Source organism: Oculina patagonica, chromosome 9 (genome assembly GCF_052425735.1).
Source record: "Oculina patagonica isolate OP01 chromosome 9, crgOcupat, whole genome shotgun sequence".
Lineage (NCBI taxonomy): Eukaryota > Metazoa > Cnidaria > Anthozoa > Scleractinia > Oculinidae > Oculina > Oculina patagonica.
In genome coordinates, this window is record NC_135766.1 from 3,936,448 (window position 1) to 3,956,790 (window position 20,343).

A 20,343-nucleotide genomic window follows, 5' to 3' on the forward strand; every position below is an offset into this window, starting at 1 on the left:
GCGACCCAAATGTTTACTGGGAAATCGGAAAATAATCATGGTCTGTGACAGTATGAACATGGTCATAAGACACGTCGCATAAATAATGTTCTTAAGGCTCTCAGATAAGGAAAATATCTTGCCGTGGTCAACAATAAAAGGAGCATTATTAAGCTTAGCAAGGCAGTCTACCCAGATTTCTAGTGGGTCATATCGTTCACGGTTTTTGCTCTTCACGTGGTCAACATTTCATCAATAAGGTGTAGATTATAATTATGTATAGCTATCGATTGTCAGTAGATTGTATTGATGTTAGTAAATTGTAGATCAGTTGTCTATAGATTGTACCCTTTCGTCGTGGTCTCGTGCATATCTAAATTGTGTTTTAGGGCTTTTTTAGAAAAAATAAGTATAACAATACTCAAATGTTGCATATGTAATGGAATCCTTGTTACCGAAAACTTTCATTTGTTACTAAGTACTTAAGCAGCGCACGCGCCAATTTGTTTGGAAACAAGGGCATGCTTAGAGCTTATCAGGATTCGAAATATTGTTAAACTTGCGATTGAAATGACGCCATTTCCAAATATAAATACCATTTTACAAATCCGTTACCAAGAGGACCACGAGTTCGTAAGTGTAGCTATTACGTGTCGCCCTCTGTAAAAAATGTTTTTATTTCGTATAGACGAAATGTTATTCAATACCATGAAATGTACAGAACATACCTTATTATAGGAAATTAACGCGTCATGAAATTAACGCGAATTTCAAAAATTCGCGTTAATTTAAGATGCGCTAATTTTCGTCAACGTTAATTTCCGAGCCGTTAATTAAGTGGAGCGTTAATTTCCATGACCTTTATTTCCATTATTTTGCCCCCAATTTCTCGATACAGTCCAGACCTTCTTGACTTCTAGAAAAAGGCATTATTTCATCTGGGTGGAAAACTGCCGGTATCATTAAATATGTGAAGAATGCTTGAGGCGGTCAGATTTCTTTAATTAGCTCCTACATTTAGGATTATACGCCTAGTGTTGAAATAAACTTGTTCCTGTTGTCTCAAAAAGTGTTTTTTCTTTTTGTACGTCGCGTTAATTTCCATCATTTTGAAATGTTACCCCCTCTTTCGCGTTAATTTTCTTTATTGTGAAGTAGTTTTTTCTTCAATTCGCGTTAATTAAAGTCGCGTTAATTTCAAATACCTTAATTAACACAAGCGTTAATTTCCTATAATAAGGTAATAGAGAGATAAATGATGAGCAGACTTTTCCGCGTAACACCCAAAGGGGATAAAACGCAAATGGTTAAATTTTCCTACCGCTATATTCCTCCCATCAGTTTCATTGTTTATTTTCAGGATATATTAAAAAAAAAACACTAAATTTATTGTTTTATATTTATCAATTATCCTAAGAAATTTCTCAAAGTATCGATTGGTATTTATTCGATGAGGTCCTGGACCGAATTCTGCACGATCTACAAAGATAATAGCCACGTACAGGACACTAAGAGCGAAGTAACTTTCCTAATGCAGAAATGGTCTTAAAATTAAATTTCACAACTTTGAAATTAGAAACAACGGACTTGGTTTAAGATTAATTTAAATGTGAAAAACGTCAATTACAATTATGGAAATTACTTGAGAACGCAATAAATATATTCTAAGGGGACAGACTATGAACGAAATGGCGCTCCTGAAAATATCTAATTGCCGTAACCGTTCATCACTAGGATGCCTAAAATGCATGCAATTCCACAATTGAATTCGGCGCCTTTTTAATCCTATACCAGGGGGGGGGGGGATGTCCCTAAGGAAAATGTTGGTTAAATCATCACTGCCAGTATGACGTCACGCTTCGCATGAGTGATATTAAAGATGGCAGGCAAGCGTCAATCGAGAAACTAGTTAAGAATGTGGCATTTTCCTCCGTTACCCTCCTTCACTTTCTCAAGTCAATAATGCAGAGATGTTAGCGAATGCAACTGTCTCTCTTCTGCTTTTTTTTGGTAGATGAAACGTTATATTCATTTCTTTAAATCAACAGAAACACTTTCGCAAAAGGGTAGAATGATCGATGAAATCTGTAAACAGGTCGAGCTTTCGAGGGTCCTTGCACAGCGAGTTCAATTTTTATTGTAACATAAATAGGAGGTTTGGCACAAGATGTACGGTTCTTGATGTACGTGCAGTATCAGACTTTCAGCATTCGTGGATCTTCATGTCTTTTCCCTTAAAGGTGCAAAACGGAGCAATCAAGAGGAAAAAGGCGCTACACGGGTAATACCAGTTGATCACCCATCCATGCATTAACCTCGCCCGACAGGACTTAGTTGTCGGATAGAGCCTGCGCTTTCATTGGGTATTATAGAAAAACAACTCAGAATAAATTTACTCTAGTCTTTATTAATCGGTAATTCTCTATTACTTGTCTTTCGGCAACGAATTTGAACTCATGTCTATTTTGCACAACACGTTTTTCCTCGTTCAAACCACAATGGAAGCGCTGTCTCAATTCAAGCTGGCCAAAGTTAAGGCTTGCCGGGCGGGGTTGCAACTTCGGGGTGCCCGACTCGAAATACCCCGTGTTGTAAGCTTTTCTTTTTATTTATTTTTATTTTTTTCAGGAGGTATGCAATCAATGAAATTTAAGAGTCGACACGGCAAGGAAAACCACGAAATACAACAGAACTGCACAGATACCAACAGTAGTACATTATAATAAACCAATGAATGCGAATAAAAATATATGGAAAAAAGAATTTCTACATGAGATCGCGAAGCAGCGATCGGAGTTGTAGACATATTCTGGATAAAAATTTTACCTTTGCACTCGAACGAAAAGACATGAAGTTTGGGTAACTCAAGCGACACGGAAGGCCCCGGAGATTAAACGTTAATAATCAAGGAGTAAAATCTCCTATTATGAAGCGGATTTGAGAAAATGTTTTGGTGGATGGATGTTTTTGATGGACTTCGCTTGACCCGAAAGCAAAATGGCGGTCCCGCCTATTGTCCCGTTCAAGAGTTAAAAGTAATAACCAAATTACAGGATTACGGGCGCAAAAAAACAGAAACAGATCATACACACAGTAAGTTAAGGCATCAAACCTAACTACTGGGAAAGAATTAGCGAACAATAGCGATATAAGCACTAAAGATAAGCCTTTCTGGACCTCTGTTGCGGCGTACTCACGATTTAATCCCGCTCATCTGACCAAACCGAGGGAATCGCTCAAGCGTTGCCATGTGACGTCATACTGGCAGTGATGAGTCGGTCACGAATAAACAACTGGAAACAATAGAGTCACCTCCCCCCCCCCCCCCTCCCCTGTCTTATACCAATTCCACGATGTGAGCACAGTTACAGAAAAGACAAAATAATAAGGAAAATAACATAAATAAATGTAAACCGTTAAATTACGAACTAAGCGCACACGTCAAATGAATTAAGCAAAACTTCCGTGGAATTTAATATATAGATTTAGGCAAGCCTAAAAGCGGAGCTCCCCGGTTATATGCCCTTTACATTTTTTTTAGAATAATTTTTTATTTGTGTTATTTTCTTTATATATATTATGTATTGTTTTTCACCATGAACAACAGCACCAAATAAAAGTAAAAATAGTTGATCAATCAAAAGAGGATGATCATCTAGTAGTTTGTGCGTAACCTCCCAAAGATATATAAACTCTCAAAGAGAAACTAGAACAAAGAAAGCGTTGCTCTAGAAAATATCCATACACCCACCATAACTGGTATGTTATAGCTGTACATAGCATACAACTGGAAAGTTTTGCATGTAGCTTGTCCCACCCCCCCCCCCCCCCTCAAACGGGGGCCCTATTGGAACAGTGACAGTATTATTTCCCGATACTATAAATAACAACAAATAACTAATCTGTGAGACACACCCACAAAACAAAACAGCTGTGTTTAATGTTTTATTATTTAATGACTGAGTTCGGTTTTGGTGAAGTAAAAATTTGCCTATGAACAACATATATTTTATCAGTTATTATTGTATTGCAACATGTGAGATTAATTTAGAGATTGATGAACTGTGTATCTCATTATCATGATTGCTGTTCTTCACAGTGTGGGCACTGGGAATTAAATGTTTGGGTAGGTAAAGCCTGCTGTTGAGCCAAGTGGCTCATCAGGCTGGAGCATAACCAGGTTTCTGCAGCATTATTAAGCGGCTAGGAGTATTTCTACTCCCCCTGGATGGGATGCTAGTCCATTGCAGGGTTAACCCCCCCCCCCCCCCTCCCCCAGCAGTAAATAAGCCGGTACCCATTTATACACCTGGGTGAAGAGAAGAACTATGAGAGTAAAGTGTCTTGCCTAAGAACGCAACGTAGTGCCCGGGCCAGGTCTCGAACCCGGACCGCTCGATCCGGAGTCCAGCACAATAACCATTAGGTCACCAAACCTCCCACAAATGTTTGGGTAGCCGGATGATTTTATATTGTGTTGTCAGAGATCCCTTAAGAAATACGTACATGGATGAGCCTTATCTGGCTCTATTTCATTAACTTTAAAATTACACCTGACCACATAAATTGTATTTCACACAGAGTACATAAGTATTAGTTGTACATGCAATGAAGAAATAATATATTCTGATTGTTCATTTATCTCTCTCTCTCTGTGTGTCCGCAACTCTCTGTGGAAATTCTGCTACTCGTGTTAACCCTGAAAAAGGGAAAATAACAGATACCATTTTGTTGATGATCATTGACATCAAATGAATATTTATAATTTTAATTGAATTTATTCAGAACATTATACAGATACATAAAAAAGAGAGTTATTTTTCCAATTTTTGCATGGGCCAGGGAATGTGTTGGGGGATACATGTATGTTTAGAACCAAAAAGTCCTTTCAGAGTGAGTGTGTCAGCAAAACCTTTTTTTACCTACTGAAGACACTAATAGTGCTATCAAAAAGACCCGGCACATGGCGAGGCTTTGATGAATGTTTTGGGGTGTGAAACACCGGCTTAATTCAAGAGTTCCCTACAAAATGATGTGTCTTTTGAGACTCTTATAATTATTTATCTCTGACAGGTGCTGTTGAAAGTACTGTGATTAAGTCCAGGAAAGCTTACATATTCTCCCTAAAACTTTTATCAGGGATGTAGCTAAGAAAACACTTAGCCGGTTCATCAACAAGCCCAGCTGGCTTTTCTGGCCTAAACAGCTTTAAAATTTTACTAAGTCTTTGTGTTCACGTAAAATTTCAGCTGAGTTTAAGTTCTATTTCTACATTTGCCTGGTACCACAACAAGACAATTTATGTTAAGTTAGGGCTTGAGCTTATTAGCTATTAAGGTTTAATTAAGGTATTAACAAAAGGAATTCAAACACAACAGGTCAATTTGCACTTCTCCCACAAAATCATTACAAGTATTCCGGCATTTTGTCGGGTCAGGTGGCAGATCTTGTTGGTTCTTTGCCCTCACACCCCTCCTCCACGGTGGGGGAGGGGTGCATTGTATGAACAACGAAAATATTTTACTTGAACAATAAAAACATTTTATGTACATGTGCTGTTACATATAAATTGTGCGGTCAGTACAAAATGCAGACTGCAGACTGCAGACTGGGTACAAAATGCAGACTGCAGACTGGGTACAAAATGCAGACTGACATTTGACAAGTCCAAAATATTCGTTTTCAAAAAAGAAATGCAGACTGAGGCCAAAACAATGGTCATTTAAGGAGGCTCAAAAAAAGTTTATAAATATTCGACGATTTAGTTAGCCTTTCAAAATAAATCGCTTTTCATGAAAGAGAAATTAATTTTGTTCTTTTTCTTCAATCTTTTAATGGTTTTATTTATAATTTTGACCACAGATTAAAACTCTTTTCGAATAAAATTCATTTCAAGCGGCTAGCGGGAAATAACTGCCGCTAATTAAATATGTCGCGACATCTGGCGGGTGGCATCGCAAATGTTTCTCGTCTTCTCTTTCGCCGTGAAAGAAACGTAAACACAGCAAACACGAAGAGTTGAAAGTACCTGGTAATTTTTTAACATGAAATCTCGAAAGATTCTATTCATTGTCTACTCACAACATCAAGCGGCGGGTTGGGCATTTGAGACGTTTCTAAAACAATGCATTCCGATATAGAACTCCTGATATATAACTCGTTTTCGCTTTTCGCCAACAAAAACATTCTAATTACTCTGAATTACTACAGCGCTACGAGCAGATAAAGAGCAACATAATTTTACCAGTAAATTTCCTCAGGAGAACTTGTCAGCCTTTGAAAGCAGAATGAATCATGGTTAAACATAGTGAGAGAAATAAACGAGATGAATTTTTAAAAATCACCGTCGAAGCAATGAATTGTGCGACAGCGTGAAATTTGAGAGCACGACTTTTCACGGCGTTAAATCACCGCAGTTACATCGTGGAATTTTCACGACATAAAAACTTTTCCATTTTTCAAACTCACGTACTCGATCTGCAAGCTAAGACTTTGCCGTACTTACTGCAGATCATTTTCAACCCTCCAAGTTTATTTCTTTCCTTAGTGGCCATTTGGCCACTGACTGCTCAGGTTTGGTCGCCAGTGAAAAATTTTAGTCGTTAAATTAAGCTCAGGCTTTCAATCCTTCTTCTCAATTTTAGTCGCCAGGCTGGCGACTTTGGTTCCAATTTAGTCACCAGCTCCAAAATTTTAGTCGCCATGGCGACTAAAATGGTCTTAACTTGGAGGGTTGATTTTAAACAATTGCTGGTGTTGCTTTGTTCTGAAGAAGCGCAAACTGTTTATGATTTGATCGGATCGGAGTGATGCGATGCTTACTACTAGCTACTAGTCGAGCATATTTTCTTCTTTTGCGGACAAACAGCGTGTCACGCGCACACTGTGTTCGTTATGAATGCGTGTAATAGCCTGCTCGGAAAACTAAATAAAATGAAAAGCGAATGCCGGTAAGTTATAAAATGAAAAACAGTTTTAAATGTCAGTCTGCATTTTGTACCTAGTCTGCATTTTGTACCCAGTCTGCAGTCTGCAATCTGCAGTCTGCAGTCTGCATTTTGTACTGACCGATAAATTGTGTATATTAAATTCCTCAATTGAACGAGGATTTTAGGGAAATATACAATGTAAACTTACCAAGGGGTTAAAACGCATACCATTTTTCACACCCAATAGTTTTACACTTGAAAAACAAGTTTCATGCACTAATGTGTCATGGAGCTTTTAATATCTAGCTAAAGAAAGGTATAAGCTGACACTTATGTAATGATTACCTGCATCACCAATTTCACTAACTGCACCCCTTGACTGTTTTCCCTGCACTGAAAACAAAATTTATACATATCAAAAACCTGTAAAATTCTTAACTTGCATCCTGGCAAAAAGTATGGAAATCCTAACAGCAAGTTTTAGAAAGACAACAGATTTACCAAAATAAATGATAACTTCAAACTGCATCTTACACCCTCCATAAATACTTCTCACTGAAATTGACCTCAAAAAACTTGTTGTACATGTAAATAAATAATACATGTATGTATTATTTACTTTTAATTATATAATCCTCGAGTCATCCCAGACAGGCCCATTTTGAACTTATTTTTTTCACGATCAAAAACTAATCCTACTTCTCTTGTAGAAAAAAAATTGGCAAAAATATTTGATTTAGTCACTGCTTTAAGTTGGAAAACTTTGAAAGGCTTAAAGAATTGTACGAGTCATGTGTAACCTTCCAGAAAGCAATGCTCATAGCCACAGGGCTAAAAAAGTACCCTATGATTATCTGGGGCAAGTAGATTTTTCTGTCAAGCAATTAATTTTTCGTGCCTGTTTGCGTAATTTAGGTTAAAAGGCCCAGGCAAGTCGTCTACATGTAAATTATACAGTCACAAGTTTACTAAGAAACATAATCATGCACAGTCCTAGGCAAGCAAAATTTGAGAGCTGCTTGTTAACCACAGGGCAATCTGGAATTTATTTTTTTCCAAGCCCTTATCCTACATTATAACTTCAGGATCAGCTTGGTTGTTATAACTTAAGAAAATTTCATGATCTTTCGCATAACATTTTAGAATCTGTGCTATATTCTTTTATGTACCATATTTATTCGATTAAACGCCACGGCGTTTATTTAATTTTTCGTGATTCGAGTGCGGCGTTTATTAGAGGAAAGCGTTTATACGAGGGCGGCGTTCATTTAAAATTCAATTTATTTCTTGTAAACAATAGTATGGTAACTGAACATTTAAATTTAAAAAAAAAAAAAACAGAAACATGTTTTAGTGCATGCCTGAAAAGTTAATTTCAATACCTTAAAACCTTGTTACAATCAAGAAAAATATTTTTTTTGGCCTGCTCAAGCTTGATTATTACTGCATTTGCTTTCCGAGTCTGTTATTCGAATGAATGCTGCATCACCATGATGCAGCGTTTATTTGAGGGCGACGTTTATTAATATTTCTGTTCTAATATGTAGCGCTCATTCGAGGGAGGCATTTAATTGATTAAATACGGTAAGTTATAAAAATATGAAAAAACTAATTTATTTATTCTGAGAAAGGCCTTTAAAATCAGATAAGAAATACAAAACTTTCACAAAACGTTTTCACTCATAACATTCATATGATAAAAATATAAAAACTAAAATAAGGAAGACTACGCAAAGTTCTCAGTGAAAAATAACAGAGGTCATGGAGAAACTATATTTCGCTAAGACTCTCAGCTAGCAATGTCCCCTGTACAGTATGGGGCCCAGTTCTCGGCCGGGTCCAGTTCTCGGCCACTTTGTGTTCAACGCGTTTTTTCACGCCTCAGTTGAATTAAAACAAAAAGTTATTTACATCCAGCGATAGATTTACATTTGCGATAGACTGATTCTTGTGCTCCAAGTATCGTTAGTTTGATCCTTCAACACGCTATAGAAAGCTCACACGTCGAGTTTACGCGGAGGTAGGTTAATTTGTTTTCCCGAAATCTTGTTTGTTTACGGCTCCTTGAAATTCTTGGATGCAGTTAAATTCGTATTTTATCCGAAAGCCCCAACCAAAAGAGCTAATTTTTTTGCATGTGAAACGTAAAATAATTCAGCTTTCTGCTTAAGTTAACTTTTTGTTGATTCTTTGTATTTTGTTGGTCTTAATTTACTTCGGAATTTTTCCGTGCGACTTTTGCGTATTTGCCAGTTCTCGGCCACCCTGCTCGCTATCACAGCTTAGCGCTTGGTTTTTAATATAATTTCATCTACTGCAGCCAGAATAAAAGAAAGAAATGTTTTAAAACTAAAGTTCAATTAAATCTCTAAGTTTTGAGCTAACTCTTGTCTTGTTTATTATCAGTTATTATTTCTACAACACCTTACTCTTTCAAGACCCTTCCACTGCAAAGTAAACCATCTAAATGCATTGGTCACACAACACAATTCTGCGGTTTTGCAAGAACCTGCAAAAAGCCTCATGAAAATATTTTGCGATCGATATAACATAAATAAGTTTACAGAGTGATTTCATGACTGTGAAAATTAATTGAGCCTTTTTATACGGAAATTACGCATAAGCTTTTTGGTGGCCGAGAACTGGGCAGCGTGGCCGAGAACTGGGCCCACAAAAGGAGATTTTATTTTTATTATTGTTCGGGATAATTAATTATTAACCGGTCGATAGCTTTACACCAAAAAGCTGAATAATGTAGAAAGCTCTGGGAGAAATTTCAAGTTTCTTTGGTTAGTAAGAAATACTAGTTTACGTCTATAGTGGCCGAGAACTGGGCCCCATACTGTATTGCATCTGACTCGACCACATTCTTACAAATTTTCATGTAAATTTTGTTCTCTACTTGTTATGCACTCTTTCCAACGTTTAAAAGTGGTGTGTTCTTCCTACTTCGGTGATTTAACTACAGAATAAACAAATTAACGCGGATAGAAAAAACCAGAAGTAAGGTATGCTTTGAATACAACTCGTGTTTAAGACAAAACGAATTTCAGTTCATTAGGTCTATGTCCTTGTTTGACATACCGGTACACGACTGAGAGCTAGAACCCAGCTTCGTTTAAAAATGATGTACAGTGTATTAGGTTGAATGCTGGTTAATCTAAATACCAAAGACTTTTCTAATCTGTTAAAAAATGAACATCAATAGCTCACCTTGTTTTCGTAAAGGAATGTTGTCTTTGACCGTCTTTAGCTTGGAAGATTTTCCATTTCGATCGGCCACAATCTTTACTCCTCTACTAACTATGGTTGTCATCGCGGGTGAAACGAGGAATATATCCAGAAATAATGTATCTGTAATAAACTGTCTTTAAAACTGAGTTCTTCGTGTGCTTTTCAATCGAGGAGTCTTCATGCTTGGTAGTGAACTCATGCGTACGCTTGGTAAATCGGCATGCTGTGAGATTGTTTTCTGACTTTTCACACAGCGGACTTCCTCAAGTTAGTCTCCCCTTCATGTAATTCTAACATTGTCAACAAGAGCTAAGAATGATTTTTTTCCTCGCGTTTAAAACTTCCTACTATATAAAGCTTAGCTGAGTAGAAATCGTTTTTAAAAAACGTTTTTGCTAAGGCCTTGATAGTAATGATTTTTCCCGCCAAAAGACGCGGGTTGCCACCGGAGCCTAGCTCGTTCCCAGGCCTAATCCGTGCGTACGGACGGACGTACGTACGTACGCGACAACCAAAATTTCTCGGTTCGATAGGATACCATTTGCCCTGTCTGTTCCCTTGTACCCGCATGTTACCAATGGAGCTACGCTACGCGCCTTCGGCGCGTGGAGCTCCGCTACTACCACGTAGACAATTTTCAATTAAGAAAAGAAACTTAAAGAACTTCTCAATGAAACAGTGGTATCGACCATACCACAGATGCACCAATGTAGTGAAAGAGAAGAAATGTAAAAACAAAATACAAATATAACAATGTGAAATCTCTAATTCAAGAGAAACTACGGTTGGTTTTTATACAATTTTAAACAGCTTTAAGAAACTTAAGGAACTTCTCAATGAAACAGTGGTATCGACCATACCACAGATGCACCAATGTAGTGAAAGAGAAGAAATGTAAAAACAAAATACAAATATAACAATGTGAAATCTCTAATTCAAGAGAAACTACCGTTGCTTTTTATACAATTTTAAACAGCTCTGCAATAACACAAAAATCGATGGGTCATTAAAGCAAGCTAAGTAATTATTAATTGGATCTAGACAAAGGCTATCTAATCTACCTGAGAATCCCTCAATCAAAATAAATCAAATCCCTGTTGAACAAGTATCCACTACGAAATCTCTCGGCGTATATATTGATCAAAATCTAAATTGGGAATTTCACATAAAGGAAATTTCAAAAAAGATTGCTTCAGGTGTAAGCGCCATCAAACGCATAAGGGATTTTGTTCCACGTGAGATACTTCTCACCGTTTACAATTCATTAATTCAGCCTCATTTCGATTATTGTAGTGTAGTGTGGGGATGCTGTTCAAAGGGACTCTCTCAGAAACTACAAAAGCTACAGAACCGTGCTGCGCGTATTATAAACTTCTCTAATTATGATAGAAATACTGATGAACTCTTACATAGTTCAAATTGGCACAAACTTGATCATCAAAGGGCCGTGAGTAAATCGATTATGATGTATAATGCTATGAACAACCTGACTCCGAATTATTTGAGTTCTCGGTTTTTCCCGCGTAATGAAGCCTTGACATACAATTTCAGGAATACTCGCTGAAGGAAAGCTATCCATACACAGCCGCGCACTAATTATTGCAAACGAAGCTTCAGCTACAGCGGGGCTGTGTTATGGAATGGCTTACCGAATTAAATAAAACTATCCATCACACTTAACGAATTTAAGAACAAATTGAAAAATCACAAGTTCGGCTCATTTTGCATCTAAATTATAAATACACGGCGTCCTTGTAAAGCAGGTTTTTGTTTGTTTGTTCTTACTAGTAGTTAGCCTCTCTTAGTTAGTGTAGTTAGTGTTTTTATTCCTTGTTCTATTTTATTATGTATACTTGAATGGAATTTACCGTGTTTTAAATAAAGTATTACCTACCTACCTACCTACCTACCTACCTACCTACCTACCTACCTACCTACCTACCTACCTACCTACCTACCTACCTACCTACCTACCTACCTACCTACCTATATATACCTTATTGAAGAATCGTTGACCCATGAAAGCGTAAACCATGAACGATGCGACCCAATAAAATAATTGTCGTATGTGACAGAATATTTACACGATGATAAGACAGGTTACATAAAACATGCTCTTAAGGCTCTCAAAATAAGAAAATATGTTGATTATCAATAGGGAAATATTGCTAAGCTTACCAAGGCTGTGTATCCAGAATACCATTAGGTCGTATCGTTAATGATTTATGCTATTCACATGGTCAACGTTTCTTCAATTAGGTGTATATATGACTGGATTTATCAAACCCAGGTAAATGAAATTTTCACCTTTTTAAAGTCCGTACTGGATAGGTCAATTACCTAGCGAGATTTATTTTGTAATTCGCTTCTGGACAGTTTGGCGATGGAGGAAAAAACATCGATATTCGAACACAGTTTTAACTGTGTTGTTCGAATATACAAGGAATTTAACTGTATTGTTCGAAATAATAAATAAAAAAAAAAAACAGGCGCACGCTATCTTTTTTATAGAAATCCGAACGAGATACGTTTGCTTTTGTTGTTGTTGTTGTTGTTCTTATTATTATTGTTGTTGCTGTTTTTCACTTGGCCTAACTTCGTTTGTTTGTTTGTTTGTTTTTTTTCTGAAAAAAAATATCTTCCCGTCGATTAATTCTTACACAAATTTTACTGTTCGATATCAGATATTAGCGAGTACTGAAAATATCTGCAATCCAAACTAAAAAATTTAACAAAATTAAAGGACTTGACCTTAATTACTAAGTCGCCTCTTGCACATCTGAAAAAGTATTGATACACAAGAGCCAATCATAAACATCGTTTGTGAATAATGACTTTATTAATAATTTATCACTATTCACGGTCACCCCTTAGAATCTTTTTCAAGCATTAAAAGAACATCATTTTACATTCATATTCGGTAAGTTTAAATGTTTATGTAGTAGATAAAATATGAGCGGGAGATCTATATGGGCGTTTACAATTAATGGCGAGCCGATAGGCGAGCCATTCTAAACGGCTATACAGATAGGACGCGAATATTTTATTCTACTTGTGAAATGAAAACAATAAATTGAATGCAAAGTATTGTTATGCGAATCAGTGGAGATCTGTATCAAAAGTTAATGAATACTTATTAGCTTAGCAGGAGTTTGTATCAAAAGTAAATTCTAATGTTTGATTTGTATTGGGGTTTACAGTTGTGTACATGTGATCTGAATATGGTCCTGGGATTGGTTTGCACCTGCATGAATATTTAATGAATTTTACAATGTAATTTTAAGGCAGGTAGAATTGGTTTGATTAAGGAGAAGAAACATACTCTTCGAAAGAGATTTTCGCTTTTCAGATCATAGCAAGACGAAATTCTGAAGAAAGGCTATTGAGCAGACAGGTAACACTTTCCCAAAAAATTATATTTAATACATCAATAACTAAAACATCTTGCCGTATGACGAAGAAGAGTTCTAAAAAACAGCATTTATGTCTTTCGTTAACGATTCTGTTCCTTCGTGAAAAACCGTTTCACAGTGGGTTATATTTTTTGGAATCAAATTGAGGTAAAACTATATCTTTGAAAATTAAAGCCAGAAGGTTGTTACATCGGCCTGTAATTCAAGAAAATTTATTTTTGAAAAACATTCAGCCAGTAATTATTTATTCATCAAAAGCTTGTGTCAGTTAATTGATCAAAATTTCCTTCAACGCTTGAAAAGAAACGCACATACATCCTTGTACATCCTTGTGTTTATACTCATTTTCTTATTTCAACGCAAAGTACGTCCTTTTATCTCGTGAAAATTCGAAAATGTTGTTTCAGGATTTTTCCCTTTCAAGTAAGCTTGTTGAACGTTAGGAAAATTAGAAAAACTTTGAATTTCTGAGTTGGGACGGCAATTTTGGCATAAAGACCGAAATTCTTGGTTGTCTCTTAAGAATCTGAATTTTTTCGGTAAACCTTTCAACTATTTACTTATTGGAAAAATCGAAACATTACGCAAAAATACTGTTTTCTTTGTATTACAGAAACCTTGGATTGGATTTTTTACATCTGATGACTTGTATCAACGTGTAACGCTTAGTGGTTACAGCATCATCGATCAAGTTTTTTTTTTCTTCTTGGTTTTGACATGTCTAGTGAAAAGGGAGAAAATTAAGCTTGAAATTGTTGCTATGGAAACCACAGTAACCACAAAGCAGATTTTATCAAGTTCACAAAAATGTTCTTTAATGTTTCAGCAGAGGATAACGGATAATCCTCCTTTGATTACTTCAATTCACTTCTTTTGCTATTAATTTTCCCGTGCCATTCACAGCGCTGGTTTAATGCTAAATGTATAGGATTTCAAACAAATAGAATTAAACTTTATTATATTCTAGCAGTGGTATGGCGAAAACCTCCCGTTGCAAGAGTTATCAATAATGATGACATCAATAAGTTATGACTTAAAGATTTTTTGAAGACATCCCGTGATATGATTATCAAATCCACCCACGAATTCACCGCAGTTTTTGTCTTTTTTAAAGTATAGGTCATTAGGAAAACCTCCAATTGCGAGAATTCTCTAACATTATTAGCGTCAAATAATGTTGCCGCTAATTTGGTTGGCTAGTTTAATGGAGTAACTATTGAGTTGCCTGAGAATATCCACAGGGAGCGAGTGAAATTAAACTTTAAAAGGCGCTGACATTGTTCGTTTTGGTCAACATTAACTTTTCCCTTGTTTCTTGAAAACCTAATTGTCCCAACGTTGAATCTATCGGAGAACCTCATTGCCTTAAAAATCTTTTTTGTCATATATACTGCAGTCGCTCTCCTTAATAGGGTCGACTCTTTTTTTCAAGAAGAACAAAGATTGTAGTCTTCATTACCAACTTTACCTATTTAAATTGTATATTTCAATTTAAGGACCGTCGAAGAACTTGAATGGTCGCGAGGCAACGTTTACGTATCGCAGTTCAGCTACTGCTGTGCCAGGTGTTCTGTGAAATAAGTGCACAGAAATGCGAAGGCGAATACTCTATCTTTGGCATGATGCTCAAGAAACACATTTTCAAGACGATAAAAACTTCAAACTCTCCTGAATGTATTCGGGCCTGCGGTGTTGACGTTAGATGTCAAAGCTTCAACTACGTCATTTCTCAGTACATGTGTGAGCTGAATAATCGCACCAAGGAAGCCAGGCCTGAAGATTTCGTTCCTGACTCGAACAGATATTACTATGGAAGAGTGAGAAAAAGAGGTAAAATAACACGACAGTTCCTTTTGATAGACGTGGTCGCACGGATAAAATTATCCTTGCTGGAGTGAAGAAACAAAAGAGTACCCAACAAGCAACTTTTACTATAACTGTTGGGAATACCGTTTTTATGTTATAAACGTATTTTTTTGTGCGATATAAAGGCTTATTTTTAACTCTTAGAAAATTGTATCTGTTTGGATACACTAGCTGAATTTTCAAACTTCAAAACATTTTAGGGAACAAAATATTACTACCAGAATTTATGAGCACTGTTTCCTTCTCGAAAATCGTAGCTGCCTTTTTTCGTACCAAAAACGATATTTTTCACTCTCCGAGAACAACAGGCATTATTTTCCTCGTGTCACGAAAGTTTTAGGTAAAGAAAACTCCAGGTTTTCATCACACTTTAATCCGAAAGTCGTAGGCAAATATAGGGCTTCCGAACCGAAATGGCTTGTTGGGAGTCCCTGAAAAACAGATATAGACAGCAAACAAACCGACAAACAAACAGGAAAAAAAAAAAACAGGGGAAAGTCGTTTTTTTTAAGTTTTCAGTACTACATTTCTAATTTCAACCAATTAATCGGCTTGTGTATAGCTCTACAAATTCTTGTTCATTTTTCATTTGAAACTGTATAGAATACAACCCGTTTATGTTTTAGTCCCTCTCGGTTCCATACCTGAGCTGCCCGCAGAATCGTGTAAAGAAATCAAGGCGAGCGAAGGAGGACAAGCGGTCAGCGGCAAATACTGGTTTGATTCTGTTATACCCGGGAAAGTCGTGCTTGCTCAATGCAACATGGAGACAGAAGGTGAAGTAGTAACGTGTAATTCTGCTTTTGTTAAATGCGAGTCGTCCGTTAACTCATCCGTCGCTCGTTTCGCCCGTAAGAAGTTATAAAATGAAGACACAGTAGAAAATATACAAAATACTACAAAATACACTACTTTGTACACTTTTAAAATTACTCCATTCCTCTTACTGCACTTGCACCTCACGACTAAAATTCTTAATAAAAAAACTTTCATGGTGTGTAAATTAAAAATTACAACTGGAATTATTACATACCCTGATCTCCCTTTCGCTCTTTCGGTCATTAATTTATTTATTCAGTCATTTAGTGACCTTTTTCTTTCAGTTTGTAAGTGATGTTTTTTTTTTTTTTGAGCTACGTATATCAAAGGGCATTCAATAGCCTGGCAAAGACAATGAAATATTTATGTCTCTTTTTGTCAACAACTGTTTGGTATTTGATAGATATATTGATATCTTTTTGGTATGTGGATATTTCAGATATCGCCGATATTGACGAATGCGACATCGGCATCCACGACTGTCTTAAAGACCTGGCCAGATGTACAAATACATTGGGATCTTACACTTGCGCCTGTATCCATGGATACGTTGGTGACGGAAAGACAAGTTGCATTCACTTGCCAGAAGGTGGGTTTAAATTGACGAGGTTATCGTGAAGTCTTGATGGATGATGTTTACCAATTGTCCATGTTCTAAACGAGCAGGGGACTGGGTACGAACATATTTTTCTTGGTACGAATATTCAATATCGATTGAATTAAAAATGGGGCATATCATCTGAAAGAGCACAAAAATTAGTAATTACCGAATTTGATGGTTATTGGTTTAAACGCAAAGGCAGGTACACTTTTAAAATAAGAGATAGTATGGATTGGAGGACGCCTGTCCCTCCAATCCAACTAAGTATACCATGCCTGGGTTTAAACCAATAACCGTCAAATTCGGTGATTTACTAATTTTTTGATGCTCTCCAGATGACAGCCCCATTTTTCAATTCAATCGATATTGAATGTTTGTACCGAAGAGAAAATATGTTCGTGCCCAGTCCCCGCTCGTTTTGAACATGGCTAATGGTAGATGTCGGTCGATATTTCGGTCCATATATCGATCGATAGGTGGTCGACACATCGATCGATAGTTGGCCGATAGTCAGTCGATACTTGGTCAATGTTTGGTCGATATATTGGTTGATTATCGGCTAAGTTTAAATAGACTGTCGGCATCGTATCGATCGACTATCGGCCAGTTATGTGGGTCGACTATCAGCCGAGTGTCCATCAGTTATCGGTCGACAATTGGCCTATTCTCAACCGATATGTAAGTCGACTATCGGCCGACCCTTTGCCGAATATGTTGACAGACACTTAGAACGAAACTACCTAAGCATGATTTATGATTGTTCGTAAATAAACTCAAGGATAGCTTCGGATGGTACATTAATAAATGACCTCGCCCTTGGTGACTTGAGCAGGAGAACTTACATGTTATAAAACAACTAAACTATGACCAATTATTAAAAACAACTTTTTTGTTATTTGAATGCTTTTATGTGTATTTTTGTTTTTGCTTTTTATAGAATGTTTTACCTATACAAGCCTGACGGATGGCAAACGGAAAGTCACGGCCCCCGCAGACGTCAAGTCGTGTGACTCTACACTTGGTACTGGCTGGTATCGTTTCCAAGGAGATGCAGGTACGAAAATGCCCACCACATGTCCACCGACGCACAGATGTGGTACCGATGCCCCAGGCTGGTTGAACGGCGCTCATCCAACAATGGCCGAGGGCCTAGTTACCAGGCAGGTTTGCTTTCACTGGGAGTCAAACTGTTGCTATAGCAGTGATAGCTGGTCCGAAAGCATTCAAGTGAGAAACTGTAGCTCTTACTTTATTTACTTCTTAAGTCCAACAAACGTCTGTCAACTCCGCTACTGTAGTGCCGACTAAAAACGCTTTATTCCTTACAAAATTAAGTTGTAGATTAATTGGCTGGTAGTTGATCAGGTAGTAGTTAGCAATTTTTAATTATATGCTCTTGATTCGCAAGAAAAGAACAGCGCTGTTCTATTCCAGATCTCTCGAGGGAAGGATATAAAGCGAAAGAACTAGTACGAACGAAACAGTTTGAAATAGCAATTAATTAAAGCTAGACAGTGATACAGAAAAGGCCAAATAACAGCACATTATCTTGGCAAACGATACAATATTATCAAAGACAAAGTACATAAAAAGGCATAGCATAGCACAGCACAGCATAACATAGGGAAGCATAGCTTATAGCAAAGCATAGCGTAGCATAACGTATAGCATAGCTTATAGCATAGCAAATAGCATAGCATATAGCTATAGCATAGCTTATGGCATAGCATTGCGTAGCATAGCATGGCATAGCATAGCATGGCATAGCATAGCATAGCATAGCATAGCGTATAGCAGAGCTAAGAGCATAGCATAGTTTATAGTTTATAGTATAGCATAACATTGGCATAGTATAGAGTAGCGTAGCTTATAGCGAGGCATAGCAAACCACAGGATAGCATACAGTATAACACTGCATGGCATAGCACAACATGGCATAGCACAGCCAGCATACCAAAACATTGCATTGCATAGCATAGCAAAGCCTGCTCATTTGCTTAGCGCATCAACATGTATACATTATCTTATATTTATATTGCCTTTTACTTCAATACAACTCATTTTAATTTAAGCAGCTTGACTCGAGAAGTGCAAGATCGCACTCGCCTGGCAGCACCTGGTGCTTTACGGCACTTCTCTTGTTTAAATAACTTACTGTATGCCTATATAACTGAAGCAATGCACACGGTTTAGATCAAAGCTTTTTTTAAGTGCGGTATGACTTTTAAGATTTTACCTTGTTTGAAAATGTAGCAGCACTTTTAATCAAATAACTCTACGAATGACAATGTACGCATGTGCAGTAACAAATAAAAAAAATACTTACACAGTGAATATTGTCTATTGTGTGATAAAAAAAGGATTCGGTAGAATTCCCGAGGAATGAGAGATTCAATCAATGAATACCATTTAAAATACTGGAAATCGCATTCCACACTTTTGACTAGTATGGCATGATAATCATTTATTAATAAGGTTAATCTCCTGAAATTGTACCTGCACTCCATCTTGTTAGACTTATCTTATAAGAACGTAAATTTAAAAAAGGGGGGTCCCCATAGACGTTTAGCAACAGTACCTTGTTTATATAATTACACAATAGATACGTATATTCTCATCGTAATAAAATATATTCACCATCGCTTTCTAAATTCCCGTTTCCGACAGTTGTTTCTTACTTAGCACTGGAAATTGGTCTATGTATATTTTACCGAAAGAAAGTAATTGCATCATTTGAAACAAGAGAAAAAATAATAGGTTACAATACTCATTGACAAGAAAATGACGATTTACTTCTGTGGCGAGCTCCAGCCATAAAGAAAGAGCCGCCACTGTTTAATGCACGCAATAATAACGCGTAAAATTATGCGCAGTGCAGTTTTTAACATGTTTTTTACGATGACTTTCATATTAATTATGTTGTTACAGTTTCGAGGTCAAAGCTTCATATTGAAGAATAGATAAAAATCGCGAAATTTAATACACTCCAATTGCACCTTCCTCTCAAAAGTCGCGAAATTAAGTACTCGCGAAATTTAGTGAGAATAAGGTAACTCCGGGTGGCAGCATATTGACCGCCAGCGTGATCATGATGTCTTATTTGGGTGATGAGTTTCTTATGGGACTCATGTTATCTCAGGGCACCATATTGGCATTTTGCTACATTGCTATAACTCATTTGGGTGGTAGTTCCTTCTGGAACTCGTGTTATATCAAGGCAGAATATTTACATCCTGCTAAATTTGTACATCTTATTTGGGTGGAGAGTTCCTTATGGAACCTATGTTTTTATACAACTCATGTTATCTCCGGGCACCATATTGACATCCTGCTACTATACACTTCTCCCTTTTTGGGTGTTTTGAGTTCCTTAACTCATGTTATCTCAGGACACCATATTGACATCATGCTACACTTCTACGTCTCATTTGGGTGGCGAGTTCCTTATGGAACTCATATTTATCTCAGGACAACATATCGACATGGTGCTACATTATTACGT

General features: G+C 36.9%; 1 protein-coding gene and 1 long non-coding RNA gene across 3 annotated transcripts; one reads left to right on the plus strand and one right to left on the minus strand.

The window, feature by feature from the left end:
- Positions 1-4,219: 4,219 nt before the first annotated feature.
- On the minus strand, positions 4,220-7,608 carry LOC144665455 (uncharacterized). The gene is made up of 2 exons (XR_013572947.1): positions 7,254-7,608; positions 4,220-4,678 (listed from the first exon to the last, which is right to left on the minus strand). It is a non-coding gene; the product is annotated as an uncharacterized LOC144665455 (long non-coding RNA).
- A 5,829-nt stretch (positions 7,609-13,437) lies between these two features.
- Positions 13,438-19,161, plus strand: LOC144665313 (uncharacterized). Of its 2 annotated transcripts, XM_078526543.1 has the most exons (5): positions 13,438-13,536; positions 15,052-15,385; positions 16,048-16,197; positions 16,680-16,829; positions 17,779-19,161. In XM_078526543.1, the coding sequence occupies exons 2-5, from the start codon at positions 15,070-15,072 to the stop codon at positions 18,147-18,149; spliced, it is 987 nt and encodes a 328-aa protein (XP_078382669.1). In that variant the 5' UTR covers positions 13,438-13,536; positions 15,052-15,069; the 3' UTR covers positions 18,150-19,161. The 2 variants fall into 2 exon arrangements, with proteins under 2 accessions (XP_078382669.1, XP_078382670.1); XM_078526544.1 differs by lacking the exon at positions 13,438-13,536 and having other exon boundaries at positions 14,696-15,385.
- The last annotated feature ends 1,182 nt before the right edge of the window (positions 19,162-20,343 follow it).